This window comes from Xenopus laevis, chromosome 9_10L (genome assembly GCF_017654675.1).
Source record: "Xenopus laevis strain J_2021 chromosome 9_10L, Xenopus_laevis_v10.1, whole genome shotgun sequence".
Taxonomy (NCBI): domain Eukaryota; kingdom Metazoa; phylum Chordata; class Amphibia; order Anura; family Pipidae; genus Xenopus; species Xenopus laevis.
The window spans coordinates 45,255,125-45,281,451 of NC_054387.1; the positions used below are offsets into that span (position 1 = coordinate 45,255,125).

General features: G+C 43.2%; 1 protein-coding gene across 3 annotated transcripts; it reads left to right on the plus strand.

The window, feature by feature from the left end:
- Positions 1–680: 680 nt before the first annotated feature.
- cbfa2t2.L (CBFA2/RUNX1 translocation partner 2 L homeolog) lies at positions 681–26,109 on the plus strand. 3 transcript variants are annotated; one of them, XM_041575478.1, is made up of 12 exons: positions 682–858; positions 3,829–3,876; positions 18,414–18,557; positions 19,510–19,751; positions 21,430–21,519; positions 21,607–21,788; positions 22,143–22,390; positions 23,054–23,151; positions 23,379–23,571; positions 23,898–23,966; positions 24,250–24,440; positions 24,760–26,109. In XM_041575478.1, the coding sequence occupies exons 1-12, from the start codon at positions 831–833 to the stop codon at positions 25,033–25,035; spliced, it is 1,809 nt and encodes a 602-aa protein (XP_041431412.1). In that variant the 5' UTR covers positions 682–830; the 3' UTR covers positions 25,036–26,109.
- Positions 26,110–26,327: the final 218 nt, after the last annotated feature.

Sequence of the window (26,327 nt, forward strand, 5' to 3'; positions counted from 1 at the left end):
CCTTCCCAGAGACTATTATCCGACTGTTACTATAGACACCATCTCTCCCTACTATACCTGCTATCCCAGAGCCACAATTCTGCCCAAAGTCTTTATCCCCTTGCTGTTACAGTCACCGTGGAACTCCCTGCACACTGATTATATGGTGCATTATTGAAATGTGCAACTATCCCCCCCTACACCTTGTGTTCTGCAGGCCCTGGGGCATGTGCACTTGTTTGGAGGTCCAAGTTCTAAAGAGACTTGCCACCTCACCCAATGGCTAATTAGCAACTCATTTAGAAGCATTCTGCATGACAATATGGAAAGTACAGTGGCCAGCAGCTTGCATGTAAATGAATAACCTGTTTAGTTGTACAGTTTGTGAATGTAATGTGTTTTATTGCAAAGAGCTGATGGGGCAACAATAGTTTTAGGCCATTTCTAGTTTTTTTATGATGTTATTAAATCCACACTGTGTATGCTATGTATATGTTGGAGTACCTTATTTATTGGGTAAGTATGCTAAACTGTAACTTGTGCAGCATTGACATGTAAGTGCCTGCTGGCATCTGGGTTCATGTCACTCTACTGGTTGTTAGAGAGGAGGAGGTGACTACTGGAGAGGAGTAGGAGGGCCCAGCTTGAGTAAGGAGGAGGAGAAGAAGGCAGCACCCTTCCCCCTCCCTCTTCCCTTGATTGGGTCCCAGCCCCCTCTCTTCTATCCCCACAGTCTCTTCCAGCTCCTGCAGCGGCCCTTTAACCTTCTGTGTATTGTAGCAACATCAAGATTATATTCATTTTACTGGGGACTTGTGTGACATTGTGGCTTTGCATTTGCTTTGGATAGAATGGTTGGGATTCCAGGACCCTATCAGTGTGAGTACTGCCTATCTTTCTTACCCATTTTCACAAAGACTCTTCTCTATGGCTTTCAGTAGCAGCATCTCGGCTGTATCCCTGCTGTTCTGTATGGCGGAGCAGATAGTTATCTAGAAGTATTCTTTTGTGCTGGCTGTGCAGTAAGTGAATGGTTAAACTCCAATGGTGGGGGGGGGGTGATTTGCTGTCTGGGATTTACTCCTAGGGTACTAATGGGTTATACATTGTTTCATTATCTGATGAGGTTGATTTTTGTGCTTTAAATGAATGATTGGGGATGTACAATGGTTAATGCTAGTGCTGCATTGGTACCTGCTGGCATTATGGGTATTGTATGCTGGTATTTATTTGCTAGTCTCTGTGCTTGATATTGGTAAGACGACTACTGTTTGGTCAGTCCCCTTGGCCAAAGAGCTTACAGTTTGGTTACAAACCCTTATAAGGCAACCTGTGGCCCTGGTTCAGCTCAGTAACACTGAGAGGACTGCAAGTTGCTCTTCATGCGTCTAGGACGTGAGTTTTGTTATAGTGGGGTGGAGGGATTATTTTCCTGTGTAAAGGAATCCTTTCTGGTTCTGAGTTGGTTAATTCATGGGGAAAGTCTGACATGCGGGTGGGAAGGATTTTCCCCTCTGCCACTGAGAGGGTTAAACTTAAGACAGGGTACCTCTATACGCTGATACATACTGTATCCATTTACAATTTCACATCCTTCAGGAAAAAAATTACAGTATAGGCAACATTGTTACTTTCCTGTGCAACACTGGTATTTATTTTGTCACAGTGCAACATAGTTTAAATCTATGATCTTGCATAGTAGTTTATGGTTAAAGTATATGGACTTACCTATATCTAGGCAGGATAGCTATAGCTCTCCAACCTGCCGCCAGCTGTGAATCTGAACGACTCCCAGGATACACTGATACATGTGCTTCAATGACAGCTGCAAGGTAAACCAAATTGTTACAAATTGGATGGATATGGTTAAATCGTATGTTTTTAGTTTTTCATATTTGGGAAAGCTTTTTCCCGGCACTTCCCGATGGAATAAGGGTTGTACTGTGCAGGGCAAATCGGCTAGTGAGATTGATAGCTTCCCGCATCATGACTTTTAAAGTTATTTATTAAAGATTATTGTTCTATATTTCCATTTCCAACCCAGGATATTTTAAAAGATAACACCTATCTATAGGCTTCTGCCACCCAGTTATATTGAATGTTGTCCTTTAATATGTCCTTTTAAAAACATGGCATCTATAAATGTGCATTATAAAGCTCTAGGGTAGCTGGTGATTGAGACTTGAGCAAAAATAAACCCTGTCTTTTGGATTTGGCCACCTGTGGCTTGGCTGTTGTAATACATCTTCCAGCATCCCCAGTTAAGCCTAAACTATAATGGTAGGGTTAATAAATAGTTAAAGACATCCAGAAACAGTTTCTTTGCAGTCCTCCAGCAGCTGTATTGGAATGCTGAAAGTTTTCTCTTTCAATATAATGAGGATGAAAAATGTGGCGCCTTCTGGGATCCATCATGGAGACCCTTGTACAAAAGCTGGATCCCCCTGCATCTTTTTGTAGTTGTTTGGCCCAAGGTTTCTGGCCTCCTCCGTGGAGGGAAATTATTGGTGTGTCAGACTCCACAGAGCCAGACAGTCTCGCAGAACAGCTGCTACAGATTATATTCTTAGACTTTATTGATTAGATTCTGCTCTTGGAAACAGACCGATCTGCCCTGTTTATAAACAGACCACATTCAAGGGCCCAGAGTTGGGCCGTGTGATGGGAGCGAATAGATGGAACATTTGTAATTGTGTCAGTATGTTTGTACAGAAATACAGCTCTCTGTGTGACTGGTGTGTAATGTACTCTGAACTTTTATATAAAGATATGTTTGCTGTGTATAAATGTCCCTGGAAATAGTATGTTGGGCCATGGGAAGGCTTTATATACTGTAATACACACCAGCCCTGAATAACCTGTAAAATATATCCTTATAAAGGCTGCTCAGTGATGTCATAAGTTATTAATAGTGCTTAATGATATCACTTGTGTCACAGTTGTAACACAAAAAAGTCCTCCTACTTTATAATATAAGGATATTATAAGTTATCATCAAAGTTCCCTGACCTGTATAACTCAGCCTGCAGCCTTTTGCCTTTATATGGTCATAGAGCTCCTCAGTGACTTATAATATCCTTATAATTTACAGTAGGGGGTACATTATCCCTTATAATACATGAGTTATAGTCATAGTTCCCTGTATAACTCAGCCTGCAGCCTTGTGCCTTCATATGGTCACAGAACTCCTCAATGACTTCTAATATCCTTATAATTTACTGTAGGGGGTACATTATCCCTTATAATACATGAGTTATATTCAAAGTTCCCTGTATAATTTAGCCTGCAGCCTTGTGCCTTTATATGGTCACAGAACTCCTTAGTGAATTCTAATATCCTTATAATTTACATTAGGGGGTACATTATCTCTTATAATACATGAGTGATACTCAGAGTTCCCTGTATAACTCAGTCTGCAGCCTTGTGCCTTTATATGGTCACAGAACTCCTCAGTGACTTCTAATATCCTTATAATTTATAGTAAGGGTACATTATCCTTTATAATACATGAGTGAAAGAGTTCCCTGTATAACTCAGCCTGCGGCCTTTTGCCTTTATATGGTCACAGAACTCCTTAGTGAATTCTAATATCCTTATAATTTACAGTAAGGGGTACATTATCCTTTATAATACATGAGTTCCCTGTATAACTCAGTCTGCAGCCTTGTGCCTTTATATGGTCACAGAACTCCTCAGTGACTTCTAATATCCTTATAATTTATAGTAAGGGTACATTATCCTTTATAATACATGAGTGAAAAAGTTACCTGTATAACTCAGCCTGCAGCCTTATGCCTTTATATGGTCACAGAACTCCCCATTATCTTCTAATATCTTTATCATTTACAGTAAGGGGAGACTGCAGTCTTGTGAGTTTTGAACAGAGTACTTTGGCAGGTATGTAAGAACATAATGAGCTCATCGATGTTAATGGAATATTTTTCTTAAGAATTCTTACTTTGTTCAGATAATCATGAAAAATGTTTTGAGCCCCCAACTTCCAAAATCCTTTCATATTTATAATATACGTATTCCATCAGTGTAACTGTAGTGGGTGTGTGTCACGTCAGGGACTGCTGTCTACTAATGGTTATCATATGGGTATTGCATGGCTGAAAGATTTTCTGTTTGCATTCAGTGGGATTGGCCCCTCAACGATTTCCTACACAGTATTGGAATAAGCTGGCCATACATGGTCCCTTCAGACCAAGTTGGCCTGTGTATGGGGCATGTTAATTGGCTGAAGAGTGGCTGGATATCTCTGAGGCAAAGACTGAATTCTTGAGGCCAGATTAAAACTGCCTATATTGGATCCATTACACAGATTTGGAAGTTTATCTGCCGTGTATTGGGGCTTCCGACGGGTCTCCCCGATCGTCAGGCCAAGAATCAGGCAGATATCGATCAGGCAGGTTTGAATTTTCATGCTAATGAGGACCGCGTTGGCTAGTTGATGTGGTCCTACAACCCGTTGGCGCCCATTGCCATCTTTATAATCCTATCTTTTGGCCCTAGGGCTGAACAATCAGATTAAACCAATATTGCCTGCTTGGGGAAAGATCCGCTCGTTTGGCGACCTCGCCAAACAAACAAATCTTATTGTCTTCTTATAGTCTGCTGCCTAGTCCTCATAGCGGGTCTTCATTGGCCTGCATTATGACCTCAATAATGGGTGGCCAAATTGGGCAAAAGCTTCATTTGTTAACCTCTCTAACTGAGCAGGTGTTTACAGTATGTATGTTCTGCAGAAAGCACCCAAGATACCACCACCAGTAAAGTTTCTCATTGATTGGTTGTTCCACAAGCAAGTAACGCTACGTGTGTGCGTTATGGGAAACTTTGTGTAGAAGAACTTTGCATATAGGGCCAATTTAGTATATAGATCTATGTCTTTGAAGATCTTTGTGTCACAAGTGAGAGCTTTTAAAGATTTTTAAGATGCTGCCCTAAGGAGAAGACTGACACCTAGGTTGGAGAACCATAAACAGATGTCGCATACATATGGTTTTTCACTTTTGGGAGTCTACAGTTTCTTGTGGGGACATGTAATAGTCAGGCAATCTGTTCCTTCTCACATCAAGCAGCCTGGCTGCCCTGTGCATAGCAAGAGCTCCTCCGGCCCACAGTACTCAGTGGGACAGAGGATCATTCTGTTAAATGATTTCCTGCTATTATAGGTTGATGCATTTATAATGGTGAATATAGTCCGTAACAGAACTATAACCGCTGGGGCTCGGGTGCAGGCAGAGCACCCCCCCCACACACACACACACACTTGATGCAGTTTTCAGCACGTGTTCGCACTGGCACAATCGTCCGGAGGGCCCCAAGGGGGTGCAGGTCGTCACTGAAAATAGTTACTGCAATGCAACAGGGGCCCTGCAAATGTTTCAGATCTCGAGGTCTCTAGTTTAACACTCCTTCTAGGTATCTAACCTGTAACACTTATATGCTGGCTGCCTGGCACAAATGGCATAGATGTGAGTTTTTGTATGGCCAGCTTTAGGCTAATCGCACACTGGTGCGGTGGTAAAAAAGTATGTGTTTTTGTGCTGAAATCCACTGTGTGTGCTGTGAGGCTGATGTTGTGCCTGTTACTGCACACGTATACAGCAAATGGAAGGCAGCGACCCATGTGCCATTAGCCTTACACTCAAACACAGGTTGTTTGCTGTATTAAGAGTACACTGCAGCATTCCCACACATGCAGACATTTCCATACAGTGGTGTTATTATAGAGGAAACAGACCTTATGGCTTTGGGGGAATAGGGGCCCAGTTAGGTCCTGCAACTCCACTATCTGACTGTACTGATGGGCACCCAAGCAGGCTGGTAACAGGCTGCTTGTGAGGTGTTGGTGTGGTCCATGAATGTAACATTACCATGCTGTTTCCATATCTTATTCCACTTAAGGAAACTATTAAACATTTTCTCCTCGTTTGCTGAAAATGACATGTATTTCAGATTCCAACAATATACTGCCAATAATTACATTTTTACAATTTACAAAAAGTTTATAGATAAGTTTATTATGTAGAACTGATGTTCAGCATTTCTAATATTTAGCCATTTACAGTATTATCCATTTTGTTCTTATTTGTCTTTAAATTGTGCCCCTCTTCAATTGAATATATAAAATAATATGTGGATCCTAGGATCTGTATAAAGCAGGGCAGGACGGCTGCTTACAATGGGTATCAGATAGGATCTGTGTCACTGTGACAGAATGATCTTTTATAAAGATAGCTAGAATCTCAACCATAAAGCAGGTCAGGACTGTTAATTACAATGTGTATCAATATAGGATCTGTGTCACTGTGATAGATACAGAACACATATTAGGACATCGTCAGAGGAAATCAATGTCCTGTATGCGATCTCCTATACTAGAGGAATGCAACATTGCCTGCTTTTCCACTCACCCTTCCTCGGCCATCCGACCTGGGTCCTCGCTCCTCACTCCTTCCTCCTCAGCCATCCGACCTGGATCCTCGCTCCTCCCTCCTCGGCCATCCGACCTGGGTCCTCGCTCCTCACTCCTTCCTCCTCAGCCATCCGACCTGGGTCCTCGCTCCTCACTCCTTCCTCCTCAGCCATCCTTCCTGGGTCCTAGCTTCTCCTTCCTCAGCCGTCAGCTGTAGCTTGAATTTGACTGCTGCAATTAAAGAAACCTAAAACACCTATTGGCTAAAAGGAATGGCAAGCCAAGAACAAGTAACTATAATCAGGGCACAGGGCCAAATATGCTCACCCTGAGGAGTGAGGAGCAAGAGCTGACGACTGAAGAGGGAGAAGCTAGGACCCAGGACAGATGGCTGAGGAAGGAGGAGTAAGGAACGAGGACCCAGGATGGATGGCTGGCTGACGAAAGAGGAGGTATATCAGATAGAATCTGTGTCACTGTGACAGAATGCTCTGTTATAAAGGTAGCTAGAATCTCAGCCATAAAGCAGGACAGGACTGCTACTTTGTGAGAGGAAGGAAGGAAACAGATATTTGATTACATATTCTATATCTCTTTACAAAAGGAATCATGGTGTAAGTTACAGAAATTTGCCAAAACTAAAAGTGTGACATTAAACATTGTCTCATGTACAAAACTGGAGGACAAATTATTTTGGGAGTGTGTGCCTTAAACGGTTAATGATGGAAAGGGGATGTTTAGATTTACACCAGTGTGTGCTTAGGCACAGACTATGAACTGATGAACTCTCTGTATACATTTGTCTGTGTATACATGCCGTACAAAGAGAAGTCTCTGCCTTTCTGTGTCAGTGGAACTGCTCTTGCTGACAAGCAGTGATGAAGCTGGTTCTACATGTCAAAGCCTCTGGGTGTGTGAATGGCCAGGTGTGCAGTGTGAACAGCCAGGTGTGTTCTATTCATGTTGCACCTGGTCTGCCCTGCACCCCTCCCCCTTCTCAATTGTATATAGGAGTCTAGTGGTTATGGGAAGGGAGGTTTAACTGTTGGTTTGAAGAGGGGTATGTACACATATCACAATACTTACCATTTATTTTATACTGTTTCAGTACTTAATTCACACAGAATCCTCTGCTACATATCTCAGTTTTTACTTGCTCTGGGGCCTTTATCCAGATAGTGGCCATTAATACGCCTCATGGCGTGTTTCTGCCATGAGGCAAGATAAGCACCTTCCCTCAGGTGGTGGTAGTTCCCCAGAAGTTACCAGGGCGGCAAAAGCCGCTCCTGGTAACTTTAAGAACCGAATTTCCTGTTATTAAACCAGAAATTCTGTTTTTCTAGCGCAATTTCGCTGTATGCAATAGCGATGCAGCCACCACTGGACCCCGTTGGCGATCTAAAGGTAAGTGCGATGGGAGGGTGGCATTCCACACACCGACTCAGGCAGCATTAATACATGAAACGCGCCTGACTACCTGTCCTGTTTTCCAAATAAGGAAAATTAGGATTCCCCAAGATTGATATGGTGATTGGCCAATTGCTGATTGCTACATCATAGCCCCGCCCCTGGTGCCATCAGACCCCCCCCCATATGTAATTGACACGCCCATGTAATGTTACGGGCCCTTCTCCCGCCCAGAGTTAGCACTGGGGAAAGGTGGCAACCCTAGTGTGGCCCCAGCCTTAGGTAGCAATAGGGGGGGGGGAGCAATTTGGTTAACTTTTAAGGGGTGGTTCATCATTATTAGCAGAGGTATTTTATAAAATGGCTAATTCTAAGCAACTTTTCATTTGGACGTTATTTTTTATTTTGTGGCATTTTTTAATTACTTGCCTTTTTCTTCTGACTCTTTCCAGCTTTCAAATTGGGGTCACTGACCCCATCTAAAAACAAATGCTCTGTAAGGCCACACAGTTATTGTTATTGCTATTTTTCACTACTTATCTTTCTATTCAGACCTTCTCCTATTCATATTCCAGTCTCTTATTCAAATCAGTGCATTGTAGTTAGGATCTTTTGGACCCTAGGAATGCCTGATCACTGTCAATATGTGTTCACTTTTATACCTGAGGTGGCAAACTTTACTTATTGCTCTTAATGAATTGCAAGTTATTATAAGCTTTGTATTTTCCGACTGTTCTGGCTAAATAAGCGTTGGAAAATGAACCAGCTTTGTGATTTATATGTTACCAGCTCGCTCAGCTGGATGATAAAACATTTCCCTTTGTGGAATTTGAAGCCATTGTGCAGTTAATGGCCCCCTCCCAGAGTCCTTTGCATCAAGCTGCCTATTAGCCAACTTTCTGATGGGCTCCCAGAACACAAAGATGTCCCTCTGTTCTTGCCTTTCAGTGGCAAATCAAGGCTGAGCGATGCATTAGGCTTGTGATGACAACTCCTTCAGCTTGCTGTGAGGAATATTTATATAAGTACAGTTGTTGGTTGGAGTCCCACCATAAGACAGAAAGTACCTGCATTAATAAACTGTTTAACTATTGAATGAATTGCTGTGAGTACATGGCTTCCATCTCTCATTTCACAGATAGACGTATGGAAACACAAAGCTTGCAGAATAATACCGATGGAAGCTGTGATTCTGTTGCAGAATACTAATATTTTCTAATTATTGTGGTTTACCTCGGCTGGTCTGATTTCTGTCAAAATATACTGCAGTGTATGTGCATCTCGATTAAAAGGAATATTGTTATACTTTCATATGGTGTTGTTCCAAATAGATAAGGGTTCAGGTAGAACAGGGACCTGTCTGGCTGTTGCATTGCAGGATGAGGGGGGTATGTCCTATTAAGCTGGCTATACACTTGAATATCTGTTCTGGATCTTGCCCAATTTTGCCTTTATGTTTGCTTCCTGGCCTGTGTTTCACTGGCCCAGCTGGTAAAATACCTGCCAAGACTGGGGCCAGTATTATAATTCTACCATAATATCCCTGATTGTACTGCCTCAAGCCCACCCCCAGTCTGCCCAAATCCCACCTCTCTGCTCCACTCCATCCCCCTTTAAAAGTGTCTTCTCTATCCACCTCAGCCATTGACATCATAGCTCACCCACGCTCCTATATTATTGGTCAGTAAGGCCCCAATAAAAATCCAGATGGCCACCTATTTGCTGGGCCACCGGTAAGAGACCCTAGGGGAGCACCAAGTGGTACTTAAATAACAGCTAAGGGTAATAGTGCAATGATGCAGGGCCCCATATATGTAAATTGTCTGAGCCTTTGCCTGAAGTAGCCCCATTGCCCTAAAGACAGTGTCAGACTGGGACACCAGGGGCCCACCCAAAAACCTTAGACCAGGGGCCCACCATAAAACCTTAGACCAGGGGCCACTCTCAGTACTATTATTCTCCATCTCCTCAATCAACCTCTATTCTCCTAGTCTGTTTTCTTTACATACTATAATCTGTTATTCCATCTATTTAGCTTTTTTGTTCTCATAGAAATACGGAATAGCCATGAAATAGGCCAAAAGTTTAGCAGCATGAGGGCCCACTGACACCTTGGCCCATCGGGAGTTTTCCAGGTATCCCGGTGGGCCAGTCCGACACTGCCTAAAGATAATGGCACACAAAATTATCTGATGCCTGTTTGATTTCTAGCTCGCAGTAGGTTACTGCGAGTTACCCTATTGATCAGACATTTAGAAACTTTAGAAATTAATTACTGAGTGGTAATTGCCAGACCAATGGGTTTCAGGGAGGTCATTTGAAAAGAACTTTTCAGGATTTTGCTGCCCACCCAAGGGCTAAAAATAGCCCAGGTGGCAAAATGCTCTGTAGCTTTAGGGATGGCACACAGTAAGATTAGTCACCGGTGGTTAAATCTCGCCTACCGCCAGTCACAACTCTACTGAGGCTTTCCATAGTATAAGATTAATATAGGCGCCATTATTTGCTGGGATGTTATACTATGGAAAGTATTTTTCATAGATCTGTCAGCTGCGTTGGCAGGTCCTGACTGAGAATTAAAATAGGCCCTGACATTTCAGGTACACAGAGGCCCAAACAGCCCACACAGAGGCCCAAACAGCCTCCACCAGCCCACTAAATACTGACTTTCTATGGCACCTTATAGCAGCCCCTCTGGCATTTGCCAGAACCCACAGATTGCCAGTCCGGGCCTGCGCGTTAGTATACTGTAGATTTAACTGTGGGCAACAAATCTCTTTGTGTGCCATGACCCTTGAGGGCCACAGATCATGCTACTTTAGAATTGTTCTGCCTGCCATTTGTAAAGACACCAGAAAGAGAGAAAGTTCTTGTAGCCATCAGAATGAATGGCTGAATCCTACAAACATATGTCTGTTTTGCAGGAATCTGTCTCTCCTTAATTCCCATACAGATTTACAGTGTGTGTGACTTTGTACAGAGACTAGTGCCCCCAGCCCCCACCCTTCTAGTTCTAGAGTAATGACATGCTGTGTTAGAGGTGGGTGGCTGACTTCCTTGTTAAAATGAATTGCTCCGGGCTACACAGTCTCCATCAGACATTCTGGAGCCAGAGCTATGGAATGTACAGAAACCTCACACTTTGTCCTGCTCTGTTCTGGGGGGTCCACTAGAAGCTGGAGACTGTGTAACTCTGGGTCAATTCAGGGTACATTTCCACCTGGTGTCTACTGCTCCAACAGAGGCTTCCATCTGATATTATTTTAATTAAAGGGATAATATCCCATTCATCCCTTTTGACAATATTTTTTTCTCGAAAATCTAGCATTATTATGCCAGACACTAAATGCTGCTACTGTCATATAATTTAAGATACGGTAGAACACTGCTGCAAAACCTGCAGCCCTTAGTAATGTTCAATTTATATACAAATACCTCCCGACTGTCCCGTTTTCTGCGAGACAATCCCGGTTTTGACAGTTCAGCACGCAGTCCTGGGTTTCTTAATAAAATATCATCTCCTGCACTGATGCCAGAAAAAGATACGTTTCTGAAAATTAATTCAAATAAGAGGCTTTCTGGCAGAGAGCCCAGAACACTCAGCAGCTGTACTTGGATACTTTTGTTCCAATTTAAGATACGCAAAGATACAGTTGTAACTATTTAGGATAAGCAGGTCTCAACTTTTTGTCCCTCTTTCCATTTTTTGAATGCTGGGAGGTATGAACTATTGTGTTGTGCAAGCAGCGCCGGATTGGGCCTTCTAATATCTAGGGCCAAATCGAACAGAAAATGGCTGGAGATAGGGCTGAATGTTACAGGTGTTATATAGGATTATAGTGGACATAAAACAGGAGTGTTGGGGGTTGTTCATGGCTGGTGCTTTCAGTGCCTGGGAGATGTTCTGGTATACTGACAGTATTTCCCAGTACAGTTTTTAAGGGAGAGAATTCCATGCCTTCACAGTGTCATTCATCCGTGACAAGTTATTTGGAGGCAAATTAATTGCCGAGGACCATGTGTTTTCTTTTTCCTTGTCTCATTACCTTTATCTGCATTATGGATAGTTCTGCCCATGGCAAGGAGAGAGGAATGCTTAAATGGAGTCTGCTGCCCCTAACATTTTCTTACTATCTACGTTCTAGTGTAAGCTGCTAACTGCTCTGCCATATTAGGGCAAGTGTTATTCCTCCGATAAATAATATCTTTATCTGAGAATGATATAATACTGTGTATTGCAAAACTTCCTTGTGGTCGCCATGGAGACCAGTACAGTGCTGCTCAGTAGGAAGAGAAAACACTCTTCTGCAGAATTCTGTGTGTGTGTATATATTTATATATATATATCTATCAGTCAATTTAGGACCGGTGCACACGGTAAATAAACTTCAAATGCCTGTGTGCTGGTTCAAAAACAATAATATTAATAACCAAAAAAGAACCCGCACCAAACAGGACTTTACATAGTGTCAAAATTTCAACCTTTCGGCTCTACATCTTGAGCCGTCTTCAGGATCTTCAAGCCGTTCCTGAAGACGGCTCAATATGTAGAGCCGAAACGTTGAAAATAAATATTTGATATTTTGACACTATGTAAAGTCCTGTTTGGTGCGGGTTCTTTTTTGGTTAAAATATATATATTTGATACATTGAATATTGATATCCAACACGATGCTGGGTTGGAGTCCTATTCCCCCCACCAGATTACAAAGAGCTGTGTTCTGTGGAACCTCAAGCATCTGTTTATTATTTGGGGCAGTGGCACTTTAATCCTTGTAGTGAGTGACAGGAAACAGGAGCAAGTCTGCCCCCCAGGTCCTGGTAAGTTAACCCATCTTTCTGCTCCTTGATTTGTGGGCAATAAGGTTGCCACCTTTTCTGGGGGAAAAAAATACCGGCCTTTCTATATATTTATCTTTTTTCCTTATTAATAACATTGGGATCAACCATCATTTTTACTGGCCAGGTGGCACACCTAGTGGGCAAGCTACAGGGTGTTACTCTGGGACAAATTTCAGTAAAGTAAAAAATTGCTCTGTTTTGAAACATTATCTATGTGTTTTTGATGGCCCTCCAATACTCACCAATACCTAAGTAATTTTTATCAAGTTTATCAAGTACTACAGCCAATGTGGAAATCATTGCATTTGTACCAACATTCTGGTTTAGCCAATAGCCAGCATCCCCCCTCCCCCCCGCCTGAAACCAATCGCCATTTGTTAATTACTTCTAGTCCAACTGGATTGGATCTAGTGGTAGGAGAATATTTAGTGACATTATGAAAAAGCAGGAAGCCCTGGTAACAGATGTAGAGACAGTGACAGATCTGGGGTGGGGGCCGGATGGAGTGTGTCTCCCTCTTTCTCTCTGCCAGTGGGGGGGTGTTCAGTGTGACAGCACATCTGCAGTCCATCTGCACCAGCACAACCTAATCTGATTGTTTTCAACACACTGAGGAATTACAGATGTATTAAGCACAGGCTACTTTAGTTGGGGGTATATATATATATATCTCTAACCCTTTGCCCCCCCCCCAAAGAAAATCCTATTTAGAATTCCTGGGCTGCATATCCAAGCCGGTAAGCTTTTTCCATTCCTATTTATTCTCCTCTGTGTCCTTGAACATATCAGGGGATAGAATGTCTATATAGAATCTGTCTTATTATAATTATACTGTTATGGGCTGATGGTTGATTTTAATAAGGTTGAGGGGGGCACAATCTAAATTTCTGAAAGAGATCTTGTTTGGGGGTGGGGGGCACCCCCAAATAAGATCTCTTTCAGAAATTTAGATTCTATAGGTCTCTTGGTTCAAGGCAATTATTGCCGTTTCTTTTTTGCTTTAATATATAGGTTGGGTTCCAAAATGTGGGTTGTTGTGCCGTTCAGGCATATGGTACATGGGGCATTAAGGGGCAATTCTTGCTCTCCCCCCGAGGCAGCTTTGTGCTACCGCCCCCCCTCACCTTTTCAGGGGGTGTCCACACTGATCCTGAGTGCAATTGCGCTCTCTGCACTAGAAGAGTCAAATTTACGGTTTGATAACCAGAAATTCGGCTCTTGAAGATCTTTTTTGCTACCCTTGGTAACAAGGTGCTGCCTGCTATTGGTGCAGCACCCCTAGGGGTATTTTGACAACCGCGGTAGTCGGCATTCCTACATGCAGAGATGGACTGTCTACTGGGTACTGGGAGAAATCCTGGTGAGTTCCGCCACCCATGTCTGTGTGCTGAGGCTGGTGCAGTGTGTGCATGTTGGGCAGGTTGTGTGGGAGGGAAGATATCATACTGTAGGTAGGACTGGGGCCCTTAAGATCAAGACTCCTGGTGAATCCAAGGGTCTCAGTCCAACACTTCGCACATGCCACCACTACTGTCTGCCATACGCAACATGTTTTCCAGTTGAATGGGTATGGTCTGGGGGTGAGAAAGGGTGATTTGATAAAAGCAATAAGCCATGAGAGGAGGACAGTAATTAAACCTTTATTAGACTATAATTTGGAAAGCACACACCCAATTGAGCAAAGGCTAAGATGCCAATCCTATGGAGACTGCCCAAATAAAGCCTCCAAATAAATGTAATACAAAGCAAATATAAGGATTTGATACTATTTATTGTATCAAAAACGTACATATTCGCAAACAGCCCTACAGGTTTCCACTACATTGGTGGTTATTCTCTAAGTTATTTCAACTGCACAATGTATACAATCGTTCAGCCCTTTTTATCTCTTTTTCGGTATTTGATGTGTATTCTGCCCCTGATGAAGACCACCAATGTGGTGGAAATGTGGAGGGCTGCTTGCTAATATGTACGTTTTTGATACAATACATTTTTGACTTTCTACATACACTGAGTGTGCAACATTTGCTTTGTATTAAACCTTTATTCAACTCATACTTTATTTTAATCTCCTGGTCACATGTTTCCTTTTCTAGTCGGTGGGAGGGCAGGAGGCGATTTGAGGTGCTTTTTAATGTGTAGCATTTTCTCCATCTGTGGTTTTCCCAAAAACACCACATGGAGCATTCGCCTAAATCTAAGGGTGGGTGTAGTAAGTTTTTGGTTGTGTGTGTATCAAATATTGAGTTTGGTTATTTATAGCCTATACAATTTATACACCTCGGGTAGAAGAGTGAATGCATTAATTCATTCTAACTTGCCTTCTCAAGGGCAAAGCTTCTGCTTTATATTCAGCAGGCAAATTAAGTGCATGGAAACACGAGTCCGTTGCAGGGAATTCTGGGCAATGTCGATACCTTAAAGGCACAGAGAGCATTATTTTGTTTGTTCAATGTCAATTGCATTGGGTAAGTGCCCACAAATTATCTCCAAGAACATCGCCATGGTAGCCACCCATCTGTTTCAGTGGTCAGTTGTGCTTTTTGATGGAGCAAAAGTGAGCGAATGACAATAATAAGTGTAATAGATGAAAGCCCTCCCAGTGTAATGGCTGCTACTACAAATTGCTCTAATGAGCGTGTTGTGTGTAATTGATCATTTCGGGGGGGGGGAACAATTGCTCCCCGTGCTAAAACAGGCATCTTGACAAATGGATCCATCTGCCAGGAAATGAAGCTTGTCAGGGTAATGAAGGGGTTAATTATTGAGCATCTTATATAATAGCTGCTTGCTCTGTAGAGCATGGAGGGTGGGACCCAGTTAAAAAATTCAACAACAACAAAAAAAAAAACCCTCCAACCTGTTGCATGTGTGAGAGCTCTGAGGCACACATAATGCCCAGATTACCAGGAAGGGGGGGGGGAAAGAACTCTATCATTGTGTAAGTGACAGATGTGGCCCTTGTTTCCAGTCACATGCCTACCCCACCCCCCTTCTGCTCCTGACACCAGGTGCAGCCACTGTTACCCATAATCCCATTCGCCGCCATTCATTTGTCCCCATTGTCTTTCTAGGAAATTAGCATTGCGGCCTGATCCACCCATTCCCTCCTCCCCGGTCCTCAGGCCGCAGGTGACTGTCACAGTCCTATATCAGCTGTTCTCCTTGACTCCTGAATAACACGGCCATGATGGGCAGACAGGGGGGTTGCTTGTGTTTTCAATTAGTCCCTGATTTGTATGCATATCTGTCACTGGGACAGTCTGTGACAGAAAATAAATTGCTCCCTCTTGTGCTGTTGGTAATCAACAGGTTGCAAGTCACCTTCTGTCAGCGCTGACGGGCCCATCCGCCGCCATTATTGCAATTTAGTCTTTATGTGTTTTCTGGCAGCAGCGTTTCTATTCGACACTGCAGCTAATTGCACCTTGTATAATCGAATTAATCCAATTAATTGTTTAAAACAACTTTGTTTTAACCCTCTCAGCAGTGATCGAAATATGTTATCGTTGATTTATCATTGTTATCAATATATATATTCCCTCGCACCAAGATTTCTACCTGATATAAATGCACTTTGGCATAGTGTTCCCACTTATAATGTTGTGCTGATTTGAGATAAGGATCCCATAGTAGAATGGGGTTCTCAAATTGAAGGCCACTGCTGTTCAAAGTTTACCTGACATCTATATATATCTGTAACCTTGTTATGAGCTAAGGGGGCCCAGCCTGAAGGTCAGTTAGGGTGAGATTTGGGGTGAGAGCTTAATTGTGCCCTGGGTACCTCTGTAACTATAGCAGGTGACTGTTACCCCAGTTTTAATATGTATATCCCTGTTATGAGCTAAGGGGGCCCTGTCTGAAGGCCAGTCAAAGTGAGATTTGGGGTGAGTGCTTATTTGTGCCCTGGGTACCCCTGGAACTATAGCAGAGTGACTGTTACCCCAATGTTTCTATATATCTGTAACCTTGTTATGAATTAAGGGGGCCCAGCCTGAAGGCCAGTTAGGGTGAGATTTGGGGTGAGTGCTTATTTGTGCCATGGGTACCCCTGGCATATATAGCAAAGCAACTGTTACCCCCAATGTTTCTATATATCTGTAACTCCTCTCTCTGTAAAAATATTTTTTATTGATCATGTCTCCTTTTTCTTATTTCAATTCACAAGAAAATTTAACAGACATGCTCCTCGTTTTAGGAAGAGGCTCACAATGTGGCCAATCTTTACATTTATTGAACTAGCAGTGAGGGGGTTAACCGCGCAGAGGAAAACCTCAACTTGGCAGAAACGGGAAACAGATGGAGAGCGGTTTCAGCACAGTGCTCTGGGATAAACACAGGGAGGATTCTGGGAAATAGGGAGTCAGAAATTCACAGGCATAAAGAGACATATTTTTGTACTTTGAGGTTCTGAACAGTAGTAGGGTGTACAATCCATTAAGGAACTGTTACTCCTAGCATCCTCCAACACAATGGATCTGGGTCGAGACTAGGTAGGAGGCTTATGCCAGCATAGGGGCTGATTTTCGTCCTGCGTATTTCTGCAGCCCGATTTTCAGTCCCATGTGGCATTAGCCTTGCATTTACTTCTGTTTATATGCAAATCTCCCGACTGTCCAGTTTTTAGAGGGACAGTCCCTCTTTTGACAGCTCAACCCGCAGTCCCTCGTTTGTACTGGAAAGTCCCGATTTTCTCTGCACTGAACAGGCAGAAAAAGAAACAATGTTTCTAACTTAATTGGCTTTTGGCAGAGAGCCCAGAGCAGCCACTGCTGCAGATAAGATACTTTTGTAACAATTTTGAGATAAGCAATTACGTAATTGTAACAATATAAGATAACAGGTCTCTTGGGAGAAGTTAGACTCACAACTTAAAGGGCAATTCACCTTTATTAGAAAAACTAATAACTGAAAAAAAACACAGACGTATGCTCAGACTTTCATAACCTGCCAAATTCTGAAAAATGAACATGGTAATTAGGGGGTGTGACCACAAAATGCATGGTCAAAAAAATTTGGTCCTCTTTTTGTTTCCAAAATGTTGGGATGCATATCAACTTTCCTTACTCTACTGCTATCAGACAGTTACACCCCCTTCCAGGGTCAGACTGGGATCCGCTCCCCCGGCCTTCCTTAAACTACCTGCGCTCCCTGACCTGCCCCTGCCCCAGTCTATAGCCCAAAAGTAGGTACGTGGGATTGTAGAGGGCAGAGGGGTGTTGCGAACTGTTAAGGCTGGCTGGGGGGACACATGTTGTTGGTGGAGGGGGGGGTCTTGGGTTCCAGTGGAGGTGTGTGAGGGCCCCTGATGCGGCAGCCCAGACCCCCTTCCCCAGTTTGACACTGTTCCCTTCCTCTCACATTATTATGGCTTACTACATACACTATCCATAAATTCCTGGAAAAGAAAGAACTCTGCATTGTAGAGTAAAACTGCTACTCGATGGGGCCCCTTATGGGTGGAGAGGGACCCCAATGGAAGGTCTTGCTTCAGCAGCTGCTACTGGCTTAGTAAGATCAGAACAGCTTCCTCTTTGTGACTGCTGCAGGGGGTGCCTGTTAGCCTGAAGCTGGAACACAAGGGGTTACATGCCCCTACCAGATGGTACTTCCCAGCTGCTATATCCGCCAGACAACCTGTTGTGTGACCCTGCATCTGTTGGTGCAACATTGGGGTGGATACAAGGGCTTTCTAGCAGTATGCTGTTCTTTAGTATTAGGGCTTCTCTCTTATCTCTCTCATTTCTGTGCCTTTATTCAGTTACTGGGGACAAGAGGGTGCCAGCCATGCCTGGGTCTCCCATGGAAGTGAAGATCCACTCCAGATCCTCGCCGCCAATCATGGCACCACTTCCTCCTGTGAATCCTGGTGGAGTTCGGCCTGTCGGCTTTCCCCCATCATCACGTACGTACCTGGCCTAGATAACCACAAAGAGTGGGTGCCCTTACTGCACTCTGCTCCACTTCATTTATAGCTCCTCAGCGCTCTATTCCCATCATGGGTTACCCACCCACAGCTCCAGCCCACTCCTATCAGTCTTTGCCAATATCAGTAATATATAGATATATGTTCTGCTTTCCTTTTGCAATAAGGGGCATTTTCAAGGGCCTAAAGCATTATGGGAACTCTTGAGAACCACACTTATATTATAAGGGAAAATGAACCCCCTACTGTAAACTATAAGGATATTGGAAGTTATTGAGGGGTTCTGTGACCATATAAAGGCACAAAGCTGCAGAGTTATAAAGGGATCTCTGAGTATCACTCGTGTATTATAAGGGATAATGTACCCCTACTGTAAATTATAAGGATATTAGAAGTCACGGAGGAGTTCTGTGACTATATAAAGGCATAAGGCTGCAGGCTGAGTTATATCAATGTAGCAGTGGCAGCTACCCTTCACTGTATCTAGTCATTTAATATATCTGCCAAAATGCCTCAAACCCATGATACACAGTGAGACCTCCAAGCAGGGCCATGGCAAAAGTTGGAAGAAGGATAAAAGTTTTTGTTGGCATTATGTAATACATGTGTTATGTTTGCCTCAGTCAAGTGACCCATAATCAGTAGGTTGTATTTACTCTTGTGGTTAAAAGCAAGCATCTTATTGGTTGCTATGGGTTACTGCACCTGTGCACCTGACGTTGTACATTCATCACAGAAATAAATATCCACATGCTACTGTTACAGTAATGGCTACCTCTGATGGCAATAGAAACTATTAATAAGATTATAAATTCCAGCAAGTGCATAAGGTACATGAAGTTACTTAAATGCAATGAGCTCTGTACAGAACATAGCATTTTACTGGAATGTTCCATGCTACATACCTATTTACCATGTGTTTCTGTTATAGATTCCAATGGTATCAACCATTCTCCCCCCACACTTAATGGAGCCCCATCCCCACCTCAGCGTTCCAGCAATGGTCCATCATCATCATCCTCCTCTTCCCTGGCCAATCAGCAGCTTCCTGCCACCTGTGGGGTGAGGCAACTCAGCAAACTGAAAAGATTTCTCACTACATTGCAGCAGTTTGGAAACGACATCTCTCCGGAGATAGGGGAAAAGGTCCGCACCCTAGTTTTGGCCCTGGTGGTAAGTAGAATGCATCCAAATCTCTGGTCTCTTCCCCACTGCTACAGCCAACATTTCACCTAACTATAACTACCTGCTTTATAGTCTTAACTTTGATCTAGACCTGGGAACTAGCTGCAAGTGGTTTGTATGTTCTCTCCTTTTCTGCATGGGGTTATCCCCAAGTACTTCCACATAAATGCAAGTTCATTGACTACTGAAAAATGTTACTGTATTACATGTGTTTTGTTATAGGGATATTCAATTGTAAGCTCTATTAGGGTATAGACTGGTGTTGTTGAATAGCAACCCCTGTAAAGACTATAATAGTGGCTAAAAATTAAATCATGAATATCTCACAGTCCCTTCCCAGAGACTATTATCCCACTGTTACTATAGACACCATCTCTCCCTACTATACCTGCTATCCTACAGTCACAGTCCCTTCCCAGAGACTATTATCCCACTGTTACTATAGACACCATCTCTGCCTACTATACCTGTTATCCCACAGTCACAGTCCCTTCCCAGAGACTATTATCCCACTGTTACTATAGGCACCATCTCTCCCTACTATACCTGCTATCCCACAGTCACAGTCCCTTCCCAGAGACTATTATCCCACTGTTACTATAGGCACCATCTCTCCCTACTATACCTGCTATCCTACAGTCACAGTCCCTTCCCAGAGACTATTATCCCACTGTTACTATAGACACCATCTCTCCCTACTATACCTGATATCCCACAGTCACAGTCCCTTCCCAGAGACTATCCCACTCTTACTATAGACACCATCTCTCCTACTATACCTGCTATCCCACAGTCACAGTCCCTTCCCAGAGACTATTATCCCACTGTTACTATAGGCACCATCTCTCCCTACTATACCTGCTATCCCACAGCCACAATCCCTTCCCATAGACTATTATCCCTCTGCAGCTATAGACACCATCTCTCCTACTATACCTGCTATCCCACAGTCACAGTCCCTTCCCAGAGACTATTATCCCACTGTTACTATAGACACCATCTCTCCCTACTATACCTGTTATCCCACATTCACAATCCCTTCCCAGAGACTATTATCCCTCTGCAGCTATAGGCGCCATCTCTCCCTACTATACCTGATATCCCACAGTCACAGTCCCTTCCCAGAGACTATTATCTCACTGTTACTATAGACACCATCTCTCCCTACTATACCTGATATCCCACAGTCACAGTCCCTTCCCAGAGACTATTATCCCACTCTTACTATAGACACCATCTCTCCTACTATACCTGCTATCCCACAGTCACACTCCCTTCCCAGAGACTATTATCCCACTGTTACTATAGACACCATCTCTCCCTACTATACCTGCTATCCCACAGTCACAGTCCCTTCCCAGAGACTATTATCCCACTGTTACTATAGGCACCATCTCTCCTACTATACCTGCTATCCCATCCCACAGCCACAATCCATTCCCATAGACTATTATCCCACTGCTATAAATTGGCTGCAAGCCAATTAAAAATGGATCGCATTTGGCCCGCGGGCCGTAGTTTGGACACCCCTGATATAAACAATCACCTTTCCCCTTACAGTAGTTTTGTTTTATAAATTGGCCAAATGTCTACAGTGGCAGGTGGGAGACCATCTAAATTGGTGGAAGCAGCAAGTATAATTTATCTATATTATTTTCTTGTGCAGAACTCAACTGTAACCATTGAGGAATTTCACTGCAAACTGCAAGAAGCCACCAATTTTCCCTTGCGCCCCTTTGTCATTCCATTCCTGAAGGTGAGTGGGAAACTAGAGACTAATACTCAATTGTTACTAGCCATTGAGCCTCTGCATTGATAACTTCATATTCTCTGTCTGTCATAGGCCAACTTGCCTCTTCTGCAGCGGGAGTTACTACACTGTGCCCGAGCTGCCAAGCAGACCCCTTCCCAGTACCTGGCACAGCATGAACATATTCTCCTGAATACCAGCACTTCTTCCCCAGCAGATTCCTCAGAACTGCTTATGGAAATGAATGGCAATGGGAAACGACATAGCCCTGACAGGTAAAAATACATCCAACCCCAAGGTCAAGACACTGCCAGGGCAGCTATTACAGAGGAAGCAATGATGAGAAATAGTGGTTTATTTAGATATGGCTGTTTATAAGCAGGGGGTGAGGCAAGGAGGAGTCTTGTAAAAAGACTTGGAGCTGACCACCATAGGCAGTAGAAGTAGTGGCTTGTCATCATTGCATAATATAGCCAAATCTTTGAGATTTTGGACAAATGTTGCTTATGAAAGTAAGGGCTCAAACACAAAATGTAAGAGGTTGACATTGATATTGAGGTTGATATTCTAAGAAGAAACTATATTCTGTAAATGTAGACATGGTTGATGATAATTTGCCCTTCATATAGGAGAGAAGAAGAGAGAGAAACTGCACCCGCGGAACCTCCAGTTAAGAGAGTCTGCACTATCAGTCCAGCCCCCAGACACAGCCCGGCTTTGTCCCTCCCTCTCGTGAACAGCACCAGCCACTTCCACCCAACACCACCACCCCTTCAGCACTACTCCTTGGAGGATATTCCCAGCTCTCAGCTTTACAGAGACCACCTAAACAAGATCGGCGAACACCGGGACGTTAGAGATCGGCATCACAGTTCTGGTAAGCAGAACTATTAGTACAGGTGCAATGAATGGAGGAACAAATTGACGGCACTTCTGGAGAAGATTTATTACTGCTGTATATCCTGACGCGTTTCGGGAAATGATCCCTTAGTCATAGGGATGACTAAGGGATCATTTCCCGAAACGCGTCAGGATATACAGCAGTAATAAATCTTCTCCAGAAGTGCCGTCAATTTGTTCCTCCATTCATTGTACCTTAGCAGTCGGATACTGCTGGACAGAGCACCTGGACAAGTACCTGTGGGGAGCAGTAGCGGTCCTTTTTTCTAGTCTCCTATTAGTACAGGTGTCCCTAAAAAATAGCTTGTCTCTTTTGTATGGGCTGGTGTTTATCATTGCTGCCTTGTAGTCCTGGGTTCAGATCTACCCTGGGAATTATCTGCATGGAATTGTGTGTCCTTCCCTTGCTTGCTTTGTTTTACCTGTGGTAGCCTGGCTTCCTCTCACACTACAAAAACTTTCTGATGAAACTGACCATATTGTTTATGAATGTGATAGGGATGACTTTAGATTGCAAATCCCCTTTGGGGAAGGATGTGATGTGAATGATGAATAATATCTATGAAGTGCTGACCCTATAAATAATAAAGTACAGTCGTAATCAATAAAACTGATATATTTTACATTTATGTGTCCCAAGGAGTCAATGGCAACTTAAATAATGGCTACCAGGAAGAACTTGTAGACCATCGGCTGACAGAGCGAGAATGGGCAGAAGAATGGAAGCATCTGGACCATGTAAGTATACTCTTAATGAGTATTTACATTGGTTTCAACACTGTATATTCTCACATAGTTAAGGGAATCCATAAATGCATTTGGGTTTGAGAAGCAGTTCATATATGTTATTTGCCACAGGTTCTGCTCACTAATCACTTTGAGTGTTCCATTAAGTACCATGGAATCACTCAAATGCAAGAAACATGTCATAACGTTATAACACCACATTTTGACTTTCCTTCCAGGCATTGAACTGTATCATGGAGATGGTAGAGAAGACTCGGCGCTCAATGGCCGTGCTGCGTCGCTGTCAGGAAGTGGATAGAGACGAGCTCAACTACTGGAAACGGAGATTCAACGAGTCAAATGAGATCCGGAAGGGAAGTGAGCATCCCAGCAGACAACACAGCCCTTCCAGCACCGATTCAGGAGCCAGCGGTAAGGGCTCTCAGTCCTTTGTTGTTTAATTTCTTTTTAACCCACTGGTCAGTTGGGTTAAGGCCAACTTTTGCACAAGTAGGTTTAGTCCGACTTCTGCACAAGAGATGCGGGCAACCTTACAGTGCTGGCTTCCTCTTCCAGCAGCCTCTATTTATAGGTCTTCCTTTTCATGGCGTCAGAGATGGGCAGGTCGGGCACGGGTCTATAAATAGAGGGGACTTGCTGGGTCAGTTAGGGAGAGGGCTAGTTAAGGCCAAGTGTGGGCTGTCTTTTTTTTTTTTTTACTAATTCACAGCTCATGAGTTTCTTATGATTTTTTTCAGATTCCGTTCGTGACTTTGGGAGCAGAACAGGAGCAGGCTATGTAACAGATGAGATCTGGAGAAAAGCAGGTATGAAATGTCACCCCCTATTATGTAAGGATGGACCAGTGGAAGATAGTAATCTAATCAGTGAAAATGATTCATAGACCCGGGCAGAAACTTTCATCCGGTGTCAGCAATTGAATAGGTGGCTTGGGGAATTGAATTCGGTTAACTTGAAATTGTCTAAGTGATTTTGAAGTTCGGGAATAGTGTAAGGGAAAAGAGTAGGCACCGTATAAGACAAATTAAGGCAACATTGTGGTTCATTGTTTCTGTATAGTAACAATCCCCTTTCCTTCTTGTCCCACAGAGGAGGCAGTGAATGAAGTCAAACGGCAGGCAATGTCTGAAGTACAAAAGGCTGTCTCGGAAGCAGAGCAGAAAGCATTTGAGATGATAGCATCAGAGAGAGCAAGGATGGAACAGACCATTGTGGACGCAAAGAGGAGGGCTGCAGAAGACGCCGTCTTGGTTGTGAATGAGCAGGAAGAGTCCACTGAGGTATAAAACTTGCATATTTACAGTTCTTGTTCATATACAATTCTGTAGTCATTTAAACAATGGGTTAACAGAGAGGCTGTCACACCCGTGTGGGTTAAATTCCCTGCTATAAAGAATCTATAGTCCTAAAGCAGGACAGAACTGCTGATTTGTGAGGGAAAGGAATAACACTTATTCAGGGGTGTAACATTTCTAGGGACCCTAGGAGTGTTGTCCGCTGACAACTCAAAGGTGGCAGGAGGAATTAAAACTAATGTTTGGAAGGCCATAGGTTATTTTACACAAGGAGAAATAATCTGTATTTTCATTGCTTGTGCAGAGCTGCTGGAATTGTGGTCGGAAAGCGAGCGAGACATGCAGTGGCTGTAACATCGCTCGCTACTGTGGCTCCTTCTGTCAGCACAAGGACTGGGAGAAACATCACCGCATCTGTGGCCAAAGCATGCATACACAGGCAAAACCACTCACCCCATCTCGTTCCCTGATCCCCAAAGCTTCTGACCCCGTCCTTCTGAGCCCCACTCTGGAGAGGTCTTCCAGCGCCACCTCACGCTCCTCTACACCTGCTTCTGTCACTGCTGTTGATGGCCTGTGAAGAGAGAATGAGAATGAGTCTTTTTCCCCCTATGGATTTATTTACCCCCTTTTTGCGCTCAGAGTAACATAATAAGTCCACGAGACAGCAGCAATTCGGCCTTTCTCTGAAGAGAAAATTTCATCCATCTTGATGTATTTAAATAATTGCTGGTGCAGCAAAATACAAGAAGAGACAGTTAATAAAGAAGATGGAAAAAAAACTGAAATCGCCCGGAGACCTATTGGCCCATCTCTTTAAAAAGGCAATTGCCCAAATGGGATCTAAATTGTGTGTGTATATATATATATATATATATATATATATATATATTTGAAATGGACATTCATTTGGCTGATTTCTAGTGGACCAGATTGCTAGGGACTTCTATCTGGGCCTCAAAGTGTTATCCCAGTTATAGACTGCATTCTGGACTAACCAAGCAATCGGTATGTTCGTGTTTGGCCTTTGCATCCCGTATTTTCTTGCCCAGAAGAAAAAGCAGATATGTAATATATCTCCCTCAGCCTAACCCATGTTGTCTATCAGGAAGAGTCAGCATGAGTCGTTTGGTTGTTAAACGGGCAAATATCAGGGCCATACAATAAAGACTATTTGTGAAAGTGAGATTTTATAAGAGATCATGTACCCCCTATTGTTAAGTATGAATATATTACATCACTTAGCATATGGATATGCATATGGACTGTGCTATTGTCTAGGAGCAGTTGTGCCTATGGCTTTGCAGCACAAGGGATTTGCAAAATGGCAGACTGGCCAAACCAAATGTAAACTTCAGATGGATTATTTTTCACTTCCAAAGATGTCACCAAATATGAGGTTAAATTGTCAGTCTTTCCGTGTAGATAATGTAACATAATAAGGATTATTCTCACTCCGTATTTTCGTGTCTGTTGAAAGTGATAAACGTTTCCTCCCATCGTCAGAGCTGCGTTGGTTCATTGTTGGAAATTGCTCATTTTATAAAGTGCTGTTTCATGAATAAGCTACATATATTATGTGAGTCCTGTACAGATTACAGATATACTAATCATTTATTATGGAGTTTATTCAATAAAGTTCATTTTACCAGTATCCACTGGGTTCCTTTTCCATGGGAAGAAAACAGAATGTAGCCAATGGCTGGTAAACTCAACAGAGTTCATTTATTGTGCTTCTACAGGGAGGCCCATGGGCAGGTTGTGTCCCTCTAATAGGCTTTCATAGCTCCAGCATGCAATCTCCATAGATATGGTTTAGTGATGTGTGGGTTGACCCATAACCCACGGTGACCCGTGGGTTGACCATCGGTT